This window comes from Simochromis diagramma, unplaced genomic scaffold (assembly GCF_900408965.1).
Source record: "Simochromis diagramma unplaced genomic scaffold, fSimDia1.1 OVJJ01000107.1, whole genome shotgun sequence".
Classification (NCBI taxonomy): Eukaryota; Metazoa; Chordata; class Actinopteri; order Cichliformes; family Cichlidae; genus Simochromis; species Simochromis diagramma.
The window spans coordinates 8466262-8487147 of record NW_024387209.1 but is presented as its reverse complement, the minus strand read 5'-3'; the positions used below and the strand labels follow the sequence as shown (position 1 = coordinate 8487147).

At 38.9% G+C, this 20886-nt stretch overlaps 1 protein-coding gene across 2 annotated transcripts; it reads left to right on the top strand.

Moving 5' to 3' along the window:
* The first annotated feature begins 8184 nt into the window (after positions 1-8184).
* Positions 8185-19771, top strand: LOC120746152 (NLR family CARD domain-containing protein 3-like). 2 transcript variants are annotated; one of them, XM_040051461.1, is made up of 8 exons: positions 8185-9823; positions 12125-12203; positions 12311-12539; positions 12717-14514; positions 15203-15376; positions 17543-17716; positions 18347-18393; positions 18539-19771. In XM_040051461.1, the coding sequence occupies exons 1-8, from the start codon at positions 9720-9722 to the stop codon at positions 19093-19095; spliced, it is 3162 nt and encodes a 1053-aa protein (XP_039907395.1). In that variant the 5' UTR covers positions 8185-9719; the 3' UTR covers positions 19096-19771. The 2 variants fall into 2 exon arrangements, with proteins under 2 accessions (XP_039907395.1, XP_039907396.1); XM_040051462.1 differs by lacking the exon at positions 15203-15376.
* Positions 19772-20886: the final 1115 nt, after the last annotated feature.

The window sequence follows — 20886 nt, the reverse complement described above, 5'->3', positions numbered from 1 at the left end:
AAAAACAAAGAAAAACAAACAAAACAAAACGCAGGAATACAGAGCAAGGAGAGATGTCTCAGTTTTAGACAGGAACTTTAATGTAGCTTATATTTGTAGATCTGTGCACAACTAGCAGCTGAAACTTGTCTCCAAACCCCACTTGGGCATGCGCCTCTGCAGATCATGTGATTGGTGTGCATGCATTTAAGGTTTAAAAGAGAGCGATGTTACATGCACTTTTAAATAAAATGGTTTTACATGTAGTCAGATTTATCCTTGTTTGTGTTTGTATTGAAGCAGACATTTGTAAGTCCTCAAGAAATAAACAGAAGTCAGAGGATTTTCGTTAACGCAGGAGAAATTATCTCCATGAAGAGAAACAGACTCGGCCATTGCAAAGTGGAACAAATTCTCTTCTTAAATAAATATGAAAAAGGGTTACCTTGAATGCATCATGTTTTTAATTTGCCAGTTCATGAGCATTTTTACTTTCCAGTTCACAATCAATTCTACCCCCAGGTCAAAAATATGTATAAGAAAATTGGTCTAATATAATATCATTTATAAACATACCTGTCCAGCTGTCCAGTGATTAATTGCATAAGTACATGGATGCGGGACCTCACAGCAGAAGCATACTACATAATCTGTTGTACACATATATATATATTTATTATGTATTTTTCACTTATTGTATTTACCAAGATCAAAAAGTCACAAGTAAAGAAAGGCCACACTATGGTGCATGTTTAAACAAGGAAAGTTTATTGATCAAAATTATTTATTAAACAAATAAAAAGTTTTTCAACCAAAAAGATAGATGTTCAAAGCAACACAACTGTGGCCCAATATCAAACAGAATTGTGAACCCCACTCTGTAGAGTGGGCAATCATAATGAAGCAGTTCATTTTATTTTGTGGATTTAAGCTGCTCTTCATAATTTTGGCCTCCAGATGTCACCAGAGAGGACTGTGTTTAAATGTTTCAAGTAACGAACCCTTTTTCAATATAGGCTTCAATGCTTCAGAAAGCTTCATTTGGCCATCACTAGCAGGAGGCAAAGATAAACTCAAAAACACTCAGCTGTATTGCTGGAAGCAAGGAAATGCAGGAAACTAAATTAAACTGGCCAATAAGCAAACAGAACACACAGTGAGGGATGGAGGAGATGACAACACTGAACAAAGGAACACACAGGGCTTAAATACACAGAGGGATAAAGAGGGAACGAGACACAGGCGGAGAACACAGCTGGGAGTAATCAAACATGACGAGACCAAGGGGAAGCAAAACTGAAAACATTAACATGGGACCCAGACTGTCAAAGTAAAACAGGAAACATAACAGCAATGCAGACCTGACACTGAGACAGAGACAGGGAAGATATATAAACAAAACCTAATACTGGAAATTAGGAGATACTAAAGAACTTAGGGAGCTAGAAATACAGAAACAAATGGTAAATAGCCTGTATTTGTATAGAATAGAATAGAATAGAATAGAATAGAATAGAATAATCCTTTAATTGTCCCACAAGGGGAAATTTGGTTGTAACAGCAGCCAGAAAGACACATATACAAACAAACAGTACACAGAACATAAACATACACAATTTTTCTTACATATTCACATTAAGGACAATGGTTACTATAAACAGAGTACTGTACAGTTATTAAATTAAATAAAAATAACTACAGATAAGAGGCAAACCAGGTTGCAGTGCGAATCGGTTGATTATATAGCGCTTTACTTAGTCCCTATGGACCCCAAAGTGCTTTACACTACATTTTCATTCACCTATTCCAATCAGAGACATGATCAAATAACAAAATGGTCATCAGAAATCTACAAAGAACATGAAGCATATAACAGCAACAAAATCCTTTATCTGGTTGTCATGGTCCTGGGTCACTTGACCCAGTGTTTTGTGTTCCTGTATTTTCATGTCATGTTGTATTATGGTTTATGTTCAGGCTCATTTATAGTCTGCCTCTCTAGTTTATTTTCTGTTCCTCAGTTTAGCTAGTTCTGTGTGTTAGTTTAGTTTTGTTCTTGTTCCCAGCAATAAAGCTGTTTTCAGTTTACTTTTCGCCTGCCTGACGAGTCTGTGTTTGGGTCCAATCCTGCTTGCTCAAAACACAGTTCATGACCAGTTTTGGACAAGTTACTTTGAAAAAGCAATTAATTATAGTTACTAGTTATGTCTTCAAAAAAGTAACTGAGTTAGTAACTGAGTTACAAGATTCTAAAAGTAATTAATTACTTGAAAAGTAACTATTGCGTTACTTTAAAAAAAACGTTTAACCCTCTGGGGTCCAGGGTATAAGTGGCCATTTTTAACTACTTTTGATTTTACTACATTTCACCTTTAAAAACTATTTACTTTGCCTTGTTTGATATCATTCTTTTCAGGACAACCTCACGTGTCGGAATTTACAGTTATGTTTTTCATTTTGACATACTGTATTAACATAATTAATTTAAAATTAGACAAAAAAACATAAACTTTGAGTAGAAACAGTTATATTTTTTACTGTAACAACCACAAACATGTTTAGTAGCTAGCGGGTACTAGCTAAACTCTCAATCCTCAAGGTTCAAGGTTCAAGGTTCTTTATTATTTGTCACATGCATAGTTATACAAGTATAACACACAGTGAAATGTAGCCTGACACGCTCCTCGACATGTGCAAAAATTGGGGGGGGGTGTAGAGGAGGAACATTTTATATATATATATATATATATATATACACATATAGTATATACACTGGGTGAATGTGCAGTAGTAGCAGCAAGCAGGTGAATTCTGTACATTAATATGAATAGATATCTGACTATTTTACAGGATAGACAATATAAACATATTTAAAATTAAAGGAATTGAAATGTACATTGTGCCTTGGTTTAGTGTCTGGAAGAGTCCTGTCTCAGTCAATTATAGATGATGTAAGAGGGCGGGTGTGTGTGTTTAGGGCACGGATGGCTTGGGGATAGAAGCTCCTCTTGAGTCTCTCTGTCCTTGCCCGGAAGATGCGGAACCTTCTACCAGATTGCAGAAGTTGGAACAGTTTGTTGCCAGGATGGGACGGGTCCTTCAGTATCTGCGCTGCTCTAGTCCGGCATCTCCTGGTGTAGGTGTCCTGAAGCGGGGGGAGAGCAATCCTGCAGCAGCGTTCTGCTGTATGGATCACTCTCTGGAGAGCTTTTTGGTCCTTCACACAGCTGTTTCCGAACCACGATGTCATGTTCTGTGTGAGGATGCTGTCCACAGCGCCTGTATAGAAAATCCTGAGGATCTTTGGAGAGACCCTGAACTTCCTCAGTTGTCGTAGGTGATACAGGCGCTGCCTAGCCTTTTTGGTCTGGACCTGAATGTGGGCAGCCCATGTCAGGTCTGAGGAGATGTGGACACCAAGATACTTGAAGGACTGCACCCTCTCCACTGGAGCTCCATTGATGATAATGGGCTTGTAGTCTCTGTGCTGACCCCTTCTGAAGTCCACCACCAGCTCCTTGGTCTTGCTGACGTTCAGCTGGAGGTGGTTGTCCTGGCACCACGATGCCAGATTCTTCACTTCATCCATGTAGGCCGCCTCATCGTTGTTGGAGATGGCACCCAACACCACTGTGTCGTCAGCAAACTTCACAATGGTGTTGGAGCCATGGGTGGCCACACAGTCTGAAGTGTAGAGGGAGTAGAGCAGTGGCGAGAGGACACATCCCTGAGGTGCTCCTGTGTTGATGGTGATGCTGTTGGAGAAGCACCTGCCCACCCTCACCACCTGAGTTCTGCCAGTGAGGAAGTCCAACACCCATGCACACAGACGGCTGTTAGGTTAAGGAAAAACAGTATGTATATCTGTTGTATTGAAACGTTTTCATGTGTTATTTTTATTTACCACTGCTGTTAATTAACAATGAAGAGACTATATTGATTCTGCTGCTTCAAAGCGTGGACTAGATCTATGGACTTTATTAATCTTGATTTCAAACTTCTCCGAGAAACAGACCTCGCTCAGCAGGCCTGAGTTTGCTGCTTTCTGGAAGCTCTTCTGAGTAAACCCACAGACTATTATACTCTGGCTTTACAGCTTTAAGAAACAACAGACAGTTAATCTTCATATTCAAGAAATTAGCTTTAGCAAAAATTAGCATTAGCTACCAGCAGCTGCTAGCTCGCCAGTTAAAATAAAAGAAGAAAGGACCCCTGGACTGGAATGGTTGGTTAAGATAAATATTTTATTGGAGTCTCACCAGTAACACAAACTAAAGACAGTATGCCACCCAAGAAAGGCCCAACACCAGAGGAGGTCGAGGATATAAAAACCTCCCTTGGAGCACTGTGCGGAGACGTGGCCGCAGTCAGGGCGCAGCAGGAGCTGCTTCTGGGGCTTTTGGAGGAGGTAAAACAGCTACGCCTCCAAAATGCCAAGAAGGACAGACGAATTATGGATCTCGAGCGGCGGGTGGATGAGCTGGAGCAGTACACCCGTACGAACGACGTGGTCGTTAGCGGTATAAAAATCAAGCCGCGCTCATACGCGCGCGCGGTGGCCGGGAGCGTTGGGGAGCCCAGCGACGAGGAGACCCGCTCGGTGGAGCAACAGGTGGCCTCCTTCCTCCAAAGCAAGGGGATAGAGATGGACCTGGAGCAAGTAGAAGCATGTCACCCACTGCCCAGGAGGAGCGACAGACCGCCGGCCGTCATTATGAGATTCGTCAATCGGAAGAACAAGGTCGCACTGCTGAAACAAGGACGCAAACTGAAAGGCACGGACGTTTTCATTAATGAGCATCTGACACGAAAAAACGCAGACATCGCGAGGAAGGCAAGGCAACTGAAGAAGAACGGTAAAATACAACATACGTGGGTAACAAACTGTAAGATTTTCATTAGGCTAAAGGGGACACCAGAAGAGGCAAAAGTACTGATAGTGAGGAACATGGAGGATCTGGACAAGTACAACTGACACTAATGTATCGAGGCAATATATAACTCTAATGACAATCAAATGATAAATACACCAACATCTCTAATTACACCAGGAAATGACATGGACACGTTGAAATCAATTCTCCAACAGAAAGTAATTGATCTAGATTGTGAATATAAGGAGCATAATATAATAGATCCAGAAATAGATTCTGAAAGTAATTTTCTTTCTTCTTTTGTTAAAAATTGTAATTATTTCACACAGGAACAATATAAAAAAAAAATCAACCTAGACGGGAAGCTCTCATTAATTCACTTTAACAGCAGAAGTATGTATTCTAATTTTGATTTCATTAAGGACTACTTGCAACAATTTTCTCGCCCCTTCAGTGTTATAGCCATCACTGAAACTTGGTTCAATGTTGATAAAGGAATAGATTTCTGTTTGAATGGATATGATTTAAAATACATGAATAGATTAAATAGGGCGGGCGGCGGGGTTGCTATATATGTTCATAACTCTATAAAATATAATGTTGTAACAACTATGTCTATGGCTATTGATGGAATTTTGGAATGTTTGACTATTGAGATCATGAATGAAAAAAAGAGAAATGTTATAATAAGTTGCATATATCGGACACCCAGTTCAAGTATTGACACTTTTTATGAATGGATAGAAAAAATGTTTGCTTCGGTGAACCAAAAATTACTATTCATCTGTGGTGATTTTAATATTGATTTGCTAAATCCAACAAGGTTAAAAGCCATTGATGACTTTACTGACACGATGTACAGCTTATCACTATATCCAACAATAACAAAGCCAAGCAGAATAACATCACATAGCGCCACTATTATTGACAACATTTTTACTAATGTCATGGATTTCCAAATTAATAGTGGCCTGCTTGTCTGTGACATAACTGACCACTTACCAGTTTTTACTTTGTGTGACTGTGATTTAAAAAAAATAGATACCAAGATTACGATAGCAAAGCGAACAATAAATGAAGAAGCAATTCATGCCTTCAATTTCGATTTAGCACAACAAGATTGGAGTTCGGTGTATGAAGAGTCAGATGTGGACAAGGCTTATGATAATTTCCTAGATATATTCACTATCTTGTACAATAAACATTGTCCTGTAAATGAACACAAGACAAAGAAAAAAAAAGATAAAAAGTCCTTGGTTCACAAAAGGAATTATCAATGCTTGCAAAAAGAAAAACAATCTGTATAAACAGTTCATCAAAGTAAAAACAAAAGAAGTGGAACAAAGATATAAAGCATATAGAAATAAATTGACTGATATTATAAGAACAAGTAAACAACTTTATTATAGAAGAAGATTATATGAAAATAAAAACAATATAAAAGGAACTTGGGATGTGTTAAATAACTTAATTAAACAAGGATCTTCTGGAACATCATATCCTGAATGTTTCATTGATGCAAATGGTGAAAATCACAACATGAGTAATATTGTAGATGGGTTCAATAAATTTTTTATAAATGTTGGCCCTGAACTAGCAGCGGACATCCCGTGTCAAAAAAATGAAAATATCAGTAATATAAAATCAAATCCCTTTTCATTGTTCCTCTCAGCTACAAATGAGCAAGAAGTAATAAATATCACATTAAAATGTAAAAGTAAGTCTTCAATGGATTATCATGACATAAATATGTCTGTAGTTAAACAGGTTATTCTGAATATTGCTAGTCCCTTAACGTATGTCTGTAATTTATCATTTCAGTCCGGTTGTTTTCCAAAAAAAATGAAAATTGCGAAGGTAATACCACTATACAAAAGTAATGACAAACACAGTTTTACCAATTATAGGCCTATTTCTCTACTGCCTCAATTCTCAAAAATTTTAGAAAAACTTTTTAATTCAAGATTAGAAAAATTCCTTGAAAAACATCAAATAATAAATGTTGGTCAGTATGGTTTCAGAACGCAAAGAACCACTTCAACGGCGATAATTGAGGCAGTAGAAGAAATTACCAATGCACTGGATAAAAATAAATATGCAGTTGGTATTTTTGTTGATCTCAAAAAGGCCTTCGACACAATCAATCACTCAATTTTATTGGATAAATTGGAAAGATATGGTATTCGAGGGAAAGCTGGTAACTGGTTAAAAAGTTACCTAACGGGTCGGGAACAATATGTTAGCATAGGGCATTACCACTCAGAGAAACTTGGTATTACATGTGGTGTTCCCCAAGGGTCAGTGTTGGGACCAAAACTTTTCAATGTATACATAAATTATATTTTTGATACTTCTCAAGTACTTAAGCTCATACTGTTCGCAGATGACGCCAATATATTTTTCAGTAGCGATGATTATACTGATCTTGTAATGACCGTAAACAGGGAGCTAAAATTAATAAAAAAATGGATGGATATAAATAAATTATCATTAAATATAAATAAAACTAAAGCAATGTTTTTCAGTAATTTAAAATATAATATAGAATTACCAATTATCATTGAAGGTGTACCAATTGATAATGTGAGTGAAAACAAATTTTTGGGAGTCGTAATTGATAACAAAATTTCATGGAAACCACACGTCAGACACATAAAATCCAAAATTTCCAGAAGCCTCGCAGTTTTGAACAAAGTGAAACCATACCTTGATAAAGATGCACTTCGTACTCTGTACTGTACCCTGGTTCTTCCATATCTTACATATTGTGTGGAAGTGTGGGGAAACACATATAAAAATACAACTAATCCATTAGTCACAGTATAGAAACGAGCACTGCAAATCTGGAACAGTCTGAGTTTACAACTGAAACAATGCAAAAATATTCATAGATTTAAATTCCTCTACAAACAGTTGGTCTGGTCACAGTATACTCAATGATGGTTTTAGTGTGCTCTGTAATGTCTGTTCTCTTACCATTGCTGGTATGGATTCCAAAAAAAAAAAAAAAAAGTGTGTGCGTATGTATGTATATGTGTGTGTAGATATATATGTATGTATGTATATGTATGTGTGTTTGTCACTATGTAATTATTATTGCCTGTTACCTGTGGTAACGCAATTTATAATTATTATATATTCTGTATTTAGTTATGATGGTTCTAATTGTTGTTGCGAGCTGCCGTTGAGAAGCTTGCATGTGCCCGGGGCTGTTGATGGTTTGTTTGGTTGTAACGATGGGCGTAGCTGTGGGAAGCTTATTGTTTTTTGTTGATGAGTGAGTATAAGGGTGGGATTTAATAAGTTCTCTTCGTCCCACTCCTTTTCAGGTAATTTTTGTTTTTTGTTTTGTGCACTTTATGTTCAATATATGTATTTTGTTGTGCCTGAAATGAATAAATAAATGAATGAATGAAATGATGATTGTTGATAGCTACATTGCCATGTAATGAAAACCCTTTTGAATTTGATTAGTTGTACAACATTAGAAATAGAACTTGAAATTGAAACAGATTTTGTTCATGCTTTACACCTTCAACAGAAGTGTTATTAGTTAAGTGTAAACAATGTTCATTTGAAGTAATTCTGACCTCACTCTTAGGTCAGGTTTTTTTGGGAGCTGAGACTCCACGGAGAACTTTAGATTACGGACTTTGTGGAAATCCGTAGAAGAGGAATGATCTTCCATTGCAATGGATGGTGAGCCACAGGCCATATGGAACTGAATCTTGAAGTCTGGTTGCCTGGATTGTAACAGGACGAACTGTGTAAACCATACATCGATCGTGGACTGAACTCACACCAATAAACCGCCAGATCACCAAACAGGCCTGAACTGGATTCTATTGACACTTTAAAAGACCCGGGTCTGACATTATTTTCTTTTATTTTCTTTTTTTTTAACAATAATAACCAGAATTGTGTGTGCGCGCACACAGTTTTGGTTATTATTGTTAAATTCAATACAGTGCACAAATTCAAATACAATTGAATCATTGCTTCATCATTTGTGGTTGTGTTTTCATTGTGGTTACCCATCCTCTAGGCTCCTGCCGTTCCTGAAGTCTTCTGATTTGCCCATTGTTTATATATTTTGTTACATGCTGGTTACAGTGTAAAAGTGGCCAGCCAGCCAGGAGCCTTGAATTAATCGGTAACGATAGTGAAGCGTATTTTGTGTAAGGGAGTTTTTGGTAAAACCCTTTGTCTCACTAAAAGATGGAGTTTGTTGAAAAATTAGGTATTAAGGTCCCAAATGCTGTCATAGTGCATGGGGTAACAGGATCAGAAAAGGATGAAGAGATTTTTGACTTCTTAAAGCAGTATGGCTCTATTAGTAGGGTCCTCACCATTGATGATCAAGTATCTGAATTCAACAAGGATCAGATAGTGGAGTATAACTCGGGAGTAGCAGTACAAGCATTAGGACCCTTGTTGCCTTATGTCCACCCCTCAGCTGCAAATCCTAATGTAGTACTTTCTGTACATGCTTTGACAAATGTTTATTCCCAGAGAGTTGGGGGGAGTGTCACAGATACTTACCTGAGTGAACTGTGAGGAATAGCCAAGCTAAGTGGGAAGGATTTTGAAGAGGTACTGAGAGAGGTGATGACAAAAATTGAAAAATCTGTGGGTGCTGCTGAAGAAAGTGTTGCACTCAGTCATGAAGGTGATTCAGAGGAAACTGATCATACCGACAGGCCCAGTCAGATTTTTAGAGCATGTTCAACAATTCTGCTTTTCCTGTCTCAGAGAGTTCAGACTGCAGAGATATAAAGCTGACAATTATTTCCAAATGAGTTATATTTAATCTGATGGAATATTTTTTCTTTCTTTTTTTTGTTTTTTTTTATAGTATTTATTAGGATGCAGAAACAGAGAGCAGACCACTCTAGCTGTGTGTCCATGAAAAGTGAGAAGTCTATGGATAAACCTGTTGTGTTTAAAGATGAACAACATCCTGATGTACGGTAAGCATTAAATATATATAAAAAGTTTACCTTGATTAGAGCAGGGATATAAAACAAAATGTTGAGTAAGCAGGATAAGTAGTGTGGCGGCCAGAGATGGGCAGTAATGCGTTATTTGTAACGGGTTTCTGTAATCTGATTACTTTTTTTCAAGTAACGAGTAAAGTAAGGGATTACTATTGCAAAAACGGTAATTAGATTACCGTTACTTTTCCGTAGGAACGCTACGTTACTGCATTACTAATTTTTTTTGCGAGAATGTCTCATGACAGTGAGGTAAGCGAGTGCGACAACAGCTGTGTGCAGATCAACAATGGATAATATATCGAGTGCGGGAGAGAGTATGAGCGTGCAGCATTTAAAGCGTGGAAGTACTGACCTTACTTTAAGTTTGATTCCATAAAAAGTGATAAAAACATTAGCGTCCGTTGTGCGTGGGAAGAAAACTTCTTTTTACAGCGAAAAAACCCCCTAAACTTCCAAGCAAGCACTGAGTGCGCTACGACGTAATGGGAAACTCACAGAGAAACTCGCGGATTCTTCAACTGACCGCTGCGGCACACCTGCACCAGGGCAAACCTCTGCCTACCCCACTCCTGCTTTACAGGTGAAAATAGAGCAACAGGACCGCTAGTCTTTGATTTTATTTATTTTCTGCTTTGTTTTACGTACATCTGTTTGAAGGAGTGAGTGTAAACACATAAAATATTTTATTTTATGTGCTGAAATGTGCAGAAAATAGGTTTAAATGTTAAACAAATTTCTTCCAGTCAGAGAATTTTGCATATAATTAAATTTTTGCTTGATGCATAAAGTTAAAACATTAAAACTAATAAAACAAGTTTTAAAAAGAGACTTTTCCATTTGATTACATTTTGTATGATGGATTATGTAGAAAAAGTAGAATTGAGCTGAAAGATCTATCGCTTTATCACCTATTCAGGTTGTAAATCGTGTTTTTAAAAAGTAACTAAGTAATTAATTACTTTTGAAAATAAGTAATCAGTAAAGTAACAGGATTACTTTTTTGGGGAAATAATCAGTAATTAGTTACTGATTACTTTTTTCAAGTAACTTGACCAACACTGGTGGCGGCTTAGTGTGTTATCAATGGCATACGTGGTGACTCTAGTTCCAGCTGCCTTCAGATCATTAGCATTCTCCTCCTGAGTAGTTTTGAGCTCATCCACCACCTTTCTCCTAATCATCCTCACCCAATGAGGCAAGATCTTGAATGGAGCTCCAGACTAACGGGGACTGATGGGAGGATTCTGGGTCACCTGATCTAGGACTAACTCTATGCTTTATCAAAATTGAACGTTTTCATCCTATTCTTAAAAGTAGTCAGGGTGTCTGTCAGCTCCCAAACTGGCAGCTGGTTCCACAGAAGAAGGGCCTGAAAGGTGAAGACTGCCTCCTATCGTTCCTATAAATACTGTACGGAACCATATGTACTGTAAGACGGCAGTACATGTGGTCACTTTGGCGTGACATGTCACCCCAAAGTGTGGGGTTTTTTGGCGGGGTGACGTGCTACTGTGAGCTCTTTAAGATAAGAGGGGCCTGATTATTCAAGGCCTTGTTTGTAAGGAGTAGAATTTTAAATTTGATTATAGATTTAAAAGGATGTGACTGAAAAGAAGCTAATATGCGAGATGTGTTCTCAAGGTCAAGTTTTTTGCATCTACATTTTGCTCTTCCCGCCATTTGGAGTGAAGTAGCAAGTGCAGAAAGGATTTTTGGTTTTCAGTCACACATCACCAACTGTTAGTGTCCCCTCCTTTATAGCCTGGTTGTAGCTGATAGTGTTTTCCCCTCAAGTGAGGAAACAAGTATTTTGTGTCCACCTTTAACGGGAAAAGTTTTCTTGCATATTTTGAAAAAATATTGCTTTGTTGTAAATCTGACCTCTTGTAGTTCCCTACTAGGTCGTCATTGGAGACTAGCATGAGGCATGCCTAAATATTTATACCAATATTATCACAGTTAATATGATATTTCATCTCTAAACAGCTACCTAACATGTCTAACCTTATGATCCATCATGGTGTGGAACCTTTTCAGTAGGCTTCTGATGGCTGTACTCTGCATAATGCTCTGCAGATCAATACTCTGGATGCGGCAAAGCCTCTATGCCCTTGCACACTGCAAGCTCTACTTTCTTCTGATAATGATCCAGCAGCTCCTTATATTTCCTGTACATAGCTCTGTTACGTTTTGTTCTTCCTTTGAAGGGTAAACGGCAGTAGCTTTGCACATCCTCATGTCTAGAGAACTTAAACATTATGTTTTTTTCCATAGCCTTCTGCAGAAGGGCTCAAATGTTTCCTGGGGTCTGTCTGCTTCGCAGGATCATAAACAGTTAAACTTCATATTTAGGGTGGGTATATATCGAAATGTACTTTTCAGCTCTTAAAATTGTGCATATTTCTCTGTTTAGACTTGCAGGTTTTTAGACTCTGCACTCAGTTTGTCTTTCATTTCCAGGTGCTCAAGTCAGAAATCTTTACTTTCATTGGGAAAGAGTTAAAGAAGATCCAAAGGGTTCTGAGCTCAGATTGTCCAGAAGACTTGGAAAATCAGTTAGAGGATGGGGATTTGTTGGAGGATGAGGATAAGGATGAGAGGCGGAGCACCAGAGATGCAGTTGTGAAGATCACAATGTACTTTCTGATGAGAATGAAGCAGGAGCGGTTGGCTGACTGTCTACAGAAAAGTAAGCAGATTTCTCTAAAGACTTAAGTTACTGGATACAGTGAATATTTATTAATCTGTCAGCAGATAGACCAACTTATGTTCAAACACTCATTCTTTAGTAGACTGAAACGTTAGACTATTTACAGAATAATTTATTAATAAATCTTATTTGGGATTTTTTTTTCTTTTTTTTCAGAATTTTTGGCTGCGGTTTGTCAGCGTAAACTTAAATCTAAGCTGAAAAAGAAATTCCAGTGTGTATTTGAAGGGATTGCTAAAGCAGGAAACTCAACCTTTCTGAATCAGATCTACACAGAGCTCTACATTACGGAGGGAGGGACTGCAGAGGTCAATGATGAACATGAGGTCAGACAGATTGATTTGGCCTCCAGGAAACAAGACAGACCTGAAACAACAATCAGACAAGAAGATTTTTTTAAAGCCTCAACTGGAAAAGATGAACCAATCAGAACATTTCTTACAAAGGGAGTTGCTGGCATTGGTAAAACAGTATTAACACAGAAGTTCACTCTGGATTGGGCAGAAGAGAAAGCCAACCAGGACATCCAGTTCATATTTCCAATCACTTTTAGGGAGATAAATGTGCTGAAAGAGGAACAATTTAGCTTGGTGGAACTTGTTCATCACTTCTTTGCCGAAACCAAAGAAGCAGGAATCTACAGCTTTGAAGATTTCAAGATTGTATTTATCTTTGATGGTCTGGATGAGTGTCGACTTCCTCTGGATTTCCACAACACTGAAATCCTAACTGACCCAAGAAAGGCCGCCTCAATGGATGTGCTGCTGGTAAACCTCTTTAGGGGGAACCTCCTACCTAATGCTCACCTCTGGATAACCACACGACCTGCTGCAACCAGTCAGATCCCTCCTAGGTGTGTTGACATAATAACAGAGGTCAGAGGGTTCACTGACACACAGAAGGAGGAGTATTTCAGGAAGAGATTCAGAGATGAGGAACAAGCTAGCAGGATCATCTCTCACATCAAGACATCACGGAGCCTTCACATCATGTGCCATATCCCAGTCTTCTGCTGGATCACTGCTACAGTTCTGGAGGATGCACTAAAACCCAGAGAGGGAGGAGAGCTGCCGAAGACCCTGACTGATATGTACATCTATTTCTTGGTGGTTCAGGCCAAAATGAAGAAGGTCAAGTATGATGAAGGGGATGAAACAGATCCACACTGGAATCCAAAGACTAGGGCAATCATTGAGGCTCTGGGAAAACTGGCATATGAACAGCTGCAGAAAGGCAACTTGATTTTCTATGAATCAGACCTGAGAGAGTGTGGCATTGACATCAGAACAGCTTCAGTTTACTCAGGAGTGTTCACACAGATCTTTAAAGAAGAGAGAGGACTGTACCAAGACAAGGTTTTCTGCTTCATCCATCTGAGCATTCAGGAGTTTCTGGCTGCTCTTCATGTCCATCTGACTTTCTTCAACACTGGAGTCAATCTGCTGCAAGATCAAGTAACAACCTCCAATACGTCTGAAATAAGAGAATGTACAGAGACACACTTCTACCAAAGTGCTGTGAACATGGCCTTACAGAGTCCAAACGGACACCTGGACCTGTTTCTCCGCTTCCTCCTGGGTCTTTCCCTGCAGACCAATCAGACTCTCCTACAAGACCTCCCAACAGAAATAGGATGTAGTTTACAGACCAATCAGGAGGTAGTCCAGTATATCAAGGAGAAGCTCTGTGAGAATCTGTCTGCTGAAAGAATCATCAATATGTTCCACTGTCTGAATGAACTGAATGATCATTCTCTAGTGGAGGACATCCAACAGTCCCTGAGTTCAGGAAGTCTTTCCACAGATAAATTGTCTCCTGCTCAGTGGTCAGCTCTGGTCTTCATCTTGCTGTCATCAAAAAAAAATCTGGATGTGTTCGACCTAAAGAAATACTCTGCATCAGAGGAAGCTCTTTTGAGGCTCCTGCCAGTGGCCAAAGCCTCCATCAAAGCTGTGTAATTTCACAAATATATTTACTGATTCTGATTTCAATCCTTTGTACACCTTACACCTTAACGTTACAGTATATTTCTGTAAATCACTTTTACATTCATTAGTGCATTGAATACATACTCACCTGCTCTGGTCAGCTACTTTCCTAAAGTTCAGACCCAGCTTCACAGTAGGAATCTATACTGTGAAAAATCTCTTTGTGGAATTGGGGGGGGACATCGTCCACACAAACATTTAGCTGAGGATGAATTCAGTTTGATCAGATCCCATTTTCATCTTGTAGCAGCAAGTGATCAACTTCAAGATTTAGATTAAAAATGTGATAAAACTAGTTGGTGCTGTTTGACAAGAGCTGTATTATTGGAGCTTAACATATAACCTTTTTCACATCCAGAATAAATATGAGCCTGCTTCTGAAGTGTTCATAGCTTTTTCTACTATTTTGTAATTTACTTCTATTTACAAACCGTATATTGAATGTTAACAACTTATTCTAAGTGAAATGTATGAAAATTGAATTTAAACTTAACGAAAACATATTTTAAGACCACCGGTTTCCTGTAAATAAATGTAACAACACCAGAATAAATTGAATATGAATTTAGTAATGATGGTAATTAAATGCATAATGAGAAAACATGTAACAAAACAATGTGTAAAAAATAATCTTGTTGATTATTGTCTCGTCAGGATGAATGGCTGTAACTTGACAGAGAGAAGCTGTGAAGCTCTGTCCTCAGTTCTCGCCTCCCAGTCCTCCAGTCTAAGAGACCTAGACCTGAGTAACACCACCCTGCAGGATTCAGGAATGAAGCTTCTGTCTGAGGGACTGAAAAGTCCAAACTGTTTACTGGAAACTCTCAGGTCAGATCAAGTTGTAGTTAATTTTTTTTAATGACTTCTTTGAGATCTTTTTAAAAAAAATTATATCTCTTATGTGCTGAACATAGATATGAAAATATCATGTCTGTTTGTTCCCCAACACTGCTGTTCAGTTAGCCACACCCTACCAAGCTAACAGGACGACAAGACAGACAGCAGCTCTGTCACCAACAAAACTCACTTCTCTTTTTTCAAGAGCGTATATTTTTTCAGAATCACAGGGTGGATGAAGCCCATCCTCGCTAACTTTGGAAAAGAGAGTCTAAGGAGCTTGGAAAGAAAAGCGTCTGGACTTCTTTGAGTTGCTTGAATACGTTTCACCTCTCATCTGAGAAGCTTCTTCAGTTCTAAGGGTCAAATGGCTACAAAGGGTCATCCCCTATGTAGCCGGTGTATCAGAGAAACTCAGGAGGGTTCTCTCCAAGCACGACATCCCAGTGTACTTCAGACCCAGCAACACACTCAGACAAAAACTGGTTCACCCGAAAGACAAAACTCCTAAACACAAACTTAACAACGTGGTGTATGCTGTACAGTGCAGCGAGGAATGCCCAGACCTCTACATTGGAGAGACCAAACAGCCACTTCACAAGCGCATGGCACAACATAGAAGAGCCACCTCTACGGGACAAGACTCAGCAGTTCATCTGTATCTAAAGGACAAAGGTCACTCTTTCGAGGATGCCAACGTTCACATTTTGGACAGAGAGGACAGATGGGTTGAAAGAGGAGTGAAAGAAGCCATTTACGTCCACTGTGAGTGACCATCTTTGAACAGAGGTGGTGGTTTACGACACCATCTGTCTGCCATCTATAATCCAGTTTTGAGATCTCTTCCCAGACGCCTTAACGCCCACTCACATCCTGGGCCATCTGACCTCAGGAAATCACATGATAGGGTGGGGCCAGGTTTCACAATGAGCTCATCTGAAACCCTGGCTGATTGTGACCCACACCCGCTTTCACACCTTGGCTCATCTGATTAGGTAGAGGATCATCAGGTGGTCCTTTGTCCCTCTTTGGGGGGTAACTCCCACTGGGTTTAAATCTGGGACTCTCCACCATTTGACCCTTAGAACTGAAGAAGCTTCTCGGATGAGAGGTGAAACGTCTTCAAGCAACTCAAAGAAGTCCAGACGCTTTTCTTTCCAAGCTCCTTAGACTACGATGACCTGGATGACTGAGAACCTTCACAGACATTTTGGACAAGAGAGTGTGTACACCCTAAAAATGTCACAAATCTACCACAGGGGTAACACAGGCAAAATGACTATACTGTTATCGATACGTGTTGGATACACTGTGTATGTTAACGCAGGTAAACAGCAAGCCAAACTCAATTTAACTCAAAATAAAATATCCTTTAGCTCTTTAACATTGTGAAATAAATGCACAAAAGAAATAGTTAGTGATAGAAAACATGTATCAAAGTTAGTCTTAGCTGCTAAGTAATAATAAATAGTGGTTTTAACAATCCTCTGATATGCAAATTAGATCGCTAGCATCATTGCTATGGTAATAGACCATGCTCTAAGCAAAATCCGCTTCTGGGATAAGGCTAATTCCTGGTAGAAACACATTCACAAAACGATCTCTAAATCAGCTGTTATAAACATATAAAACAAACCAGAACATGTAATAAACTTACAGCCATTGCTTTCGATGGTGTATATAAAGATTCAGGCCACAGGAGATAAAGTTTAAACACAGATAGGCAGGTTTTCTGTACAATGCTTTTTCCCAACTGACTGCAGCTTCTGCTTCCCACAATGCATTGCGAACACAGATTACTCCTTCAAAATAAGATACAGAAAAACTAATGCTGACTGTATAGAATATATTTTTAACTAAATTACTCTCTTTTTTAATATAAATTACTACAGTTGAAATATGACATTTTTATCACTAAATTATTATGAACCATTTTTAATCTTTTACTTGGGACAGAACAATGACAATAATTCAGGCTCACATCTGCACCTACAGCCAATTTAAATTCACCAGTTATCCAAACATGTCCTATAAAGTTAAGTCATGAATTAATGTTGATTAACCACATTTTTTGCAAGGCTGAGTTTAATTACTGTCTTTGTCACTGCCAGACCTGTTAAATAAAGAATGTCTCCTTTTTGATTATTGTCTCATCAGGCTGAATGGCTGTAACTTGACAGAGAGAAGCTGTGAAGCTCTGTCCTCAGTTTTGACCTCCCAGTGCTCCAGTCTAAGAATGCTGGACCTGAGTAACACCACCCTGGAGGATTCAGGAATGAAGCTTCTGTCTGAGGGGCTGAAAAGTCCAAACTGTTCACTGGAAGCTCTCAGGTCAGGACCTTTTCAACTGATCACAATTAAAAATCTGGATTAACATTTTCAAATAAACTGGTATTGTGTGTTTTTTACTTTTTTCATAGTTTTGAATCAGCTGTCTTTAGCTAGATTCACTTGTTTTCTATTAACATATTCTACCAGAGCTAACCAGAGAACTTCCAGAGCTTCTTGTCTAATTCTAAACTCTGAGATTATGGAAAGTCTTTCAGTTCCTGCACAGCTGATTAAATTAGTTTCATTCTAATTATGTTTAGCTTGAATTCAGAATGTTTGCAGGTATGACCAAAAAATTAATCAGTGGAGTTCAGATATCTGGATGCCCATGGTCACCATGAACATCCATTTGAATCCAGTGAACTGAGAAATGTGAATGCATGTCAATGAATGTCATTAGTCAGAGAGAGTAAAGACTTGGTGACACTTAAGAAACTGAAAGAAAGATACGTGAACTTTCTTTGTGGAACAAAAAACCCAGAGTTTCCAGAGTTGAGGGTTAACACAATGAATTTTAGCTACACCTGATTTCTGTGACAAGACAAGAATTAACAAGAATTGTTAATATGTCTACCTTACCTGGAAAGCACTTTGGTTCAACTGTTGTTTTAAATGTGTCACTTCTTTCAGAATGAGGTCTGGTGAAGTTCGATGGCTAGGACCAGGTCTGAGGAAGTGTAAGTGTTTGGATAATGAACAAAGCTGTATATTTAACCATTATCATCACTCATTCACATCTCTGATATCAGGAGTCATCATCAGAGTGTCAATCAATAGATGCATCAGTAACTGAAGCTGGATTGTCTTTCTTATCTCTATCAGATTCCTGTGAACTCACACTTGACACAAACACAGTACATGGAAAACTCAAACTGTCTGATAAGAACAGAATGGTGACGTATATGTATGAGGATCAGTCATATCCTGATCATCCAGACAGATTTGGCCACTGGCCTCAGCTGCTATGTAGAAATGGGCTGACTGGTCGTTGTTACTGGGAGGTTAAGTGGACAGGAGATGTTCATATATCAGTGAGTTACAAAGGAATTGGAAGAAGAAGAGACACGGACTGTTTGTTTGGAAGGAATGATCAGTCCTGGAGTTTGCGATGCTGTGATGGTTATTCTGTCTGGCACAATGGGAAAGAAACAGTCATTTACTCCTCCTACTCTATCCCTGACAGAGTAGCGGTGTATGTGGACTGTCCAGCTGGCACTCTGTCCTTCTTCAGAGTCTCATCTGGCACTCTTATCCACCTTCACACCTTCAACACCACATTCACTCAACCTCTTTATGCTGGATTTGGGTTTGGGTGGTCTGGTTGGTGCCTCAGTTTCTTTGGTCTGAATGACGCTTTTGTCAGTTCATTTTGTAAGTGATCATACAGCTAATTCCACATACTTGTGTGTAATTCCACTCTGCATCTAAGCTGTGCTTCTCTCAAGACAAAGAAGGCAAAATGGCGCCTGTGTTTGGCTGTGCCGCTGCCTTTGTCCATGTGTTTGTTTACTTTACATGTTGTGCAAGTGTTTTTACTACAGAGGCCTCATCGGTGGAAGTGGGGGAAGAGAGATGGCTTTCTTGTGCTGATTTGTTGGCTTCAGAGAGAAGTAGACCTTCGGGGGCTTTATCCCTGGGCTACTGCCAGTAATATACACCTAAAACTTGTCGGAGCTGGATTAATCCCCACAACGCCCTGCGTTTACCACCCGAATTGTCATCTGAAAGCATGGAAAGCCACGGCTCATCGCAGCAGGAACCCTGATTTGCTGTGCGGTTTACCTCATAGTGCAGACTCTCTTCCAGGCCACCCTACACCTGTCCCGGTGGGTTGCAACGTTAAAATTATGTTAATTAATGCCCGCTCAATTGCCAACAAGTCTTATATCTTAAATAACTTGTTCTGTGCAGAGAAGCTTGATTTTTATGTTTATCTCTGAGACATGGCAGCGTGAGAATGAAGTCTTACATCTTTTAGAGCTATGTCCCGCAGGCTGTTCATTTCTCTGTGCACCTTGGATATCTGGATGAGGAGGTGGAACAGCGTTAATTTTTTAAAAAGACATTTTTATGCCAGATGATCTCTTCAAGCTGCTACAACCCTTTTGAGATGATTATGATTAAAAATTGGAAGAGATCAGCCCATGTACGGTATTGTAATTTATCGTCCACCTGGCTCTGCTGCGTCTTTTCTGTCAGACTTGCAATAATTTTTAACTTCGACTATTAAAATGGGCAAGGTCATTGTGACTTCAACTGTAATGCAGAACACTCATCAAATAGTACCACTAAGGAGTTCCTGAGCATCATGGACTTTGAATTTTGTTCAGCATGTATCAGGTTGTACTCATACTGCTGAGCATACTCCGGACTTGATCTTCACTTATGGTGTTTCCCTTGAACACTTGAACTTAAATGACGTTGTTTTTAGTGAACATAAGTCATTCTCTTTTAATGTATCTGTCAACTCAGAGTCTCTTCCCCAAGGTTTTATTATTGATGACTCGATCATTTCTAAGTTTTCTTGTCTTTCTAATTTTAAAACTTCTTCTGACAATATTGAGCTCCTTATTAACTCTTTTAATAAACACGGTCTTGCCACTGTCAATCAGGTTACTCCTTTCAAAACTGGGCATTGCTCTGTTAGTTCCTGCGCACCCTGGTTAAATAATCAAACTTGTGGTCTTCAACGCCTCTGTGGTGTCCATCATGAACACTTCAAAGAACTTCTTCACTTATATAATGAGTCAGTGAAAGAGGTTAGACGCTCTTATTTCAAAAATCTTATTTCTAAACTGCGAAAAATGGTCTCCTTAACTGAATTGGAATAAATTGCTCTTGCATTTGTGTCATCACGTTTAGATTATTGTAATGCCCTGTTTACCAGCTTGGACAAATCATCTCTTTCTTGCCTCCAAGCTATACAAGATGCAGCAGCCAGACTACTAACTCATTCTAGCAAGCGAGCTCACATTACTCCTGTTTTAAATTCTTTACATTGGCTCCCAATAGATTTTAGAATTCGTTTTGAAATTCATTTTTTTCACATAAAGAGCACTGAATGGCCAGGTTATTTGGCCATGGTCAGATTATTTATCCAAGCTTCTTACAAAATACACTGCTGCTCATTGTCTCCGCTCACAGACTCAGAGTTTTTTGTTTTTTCCCCG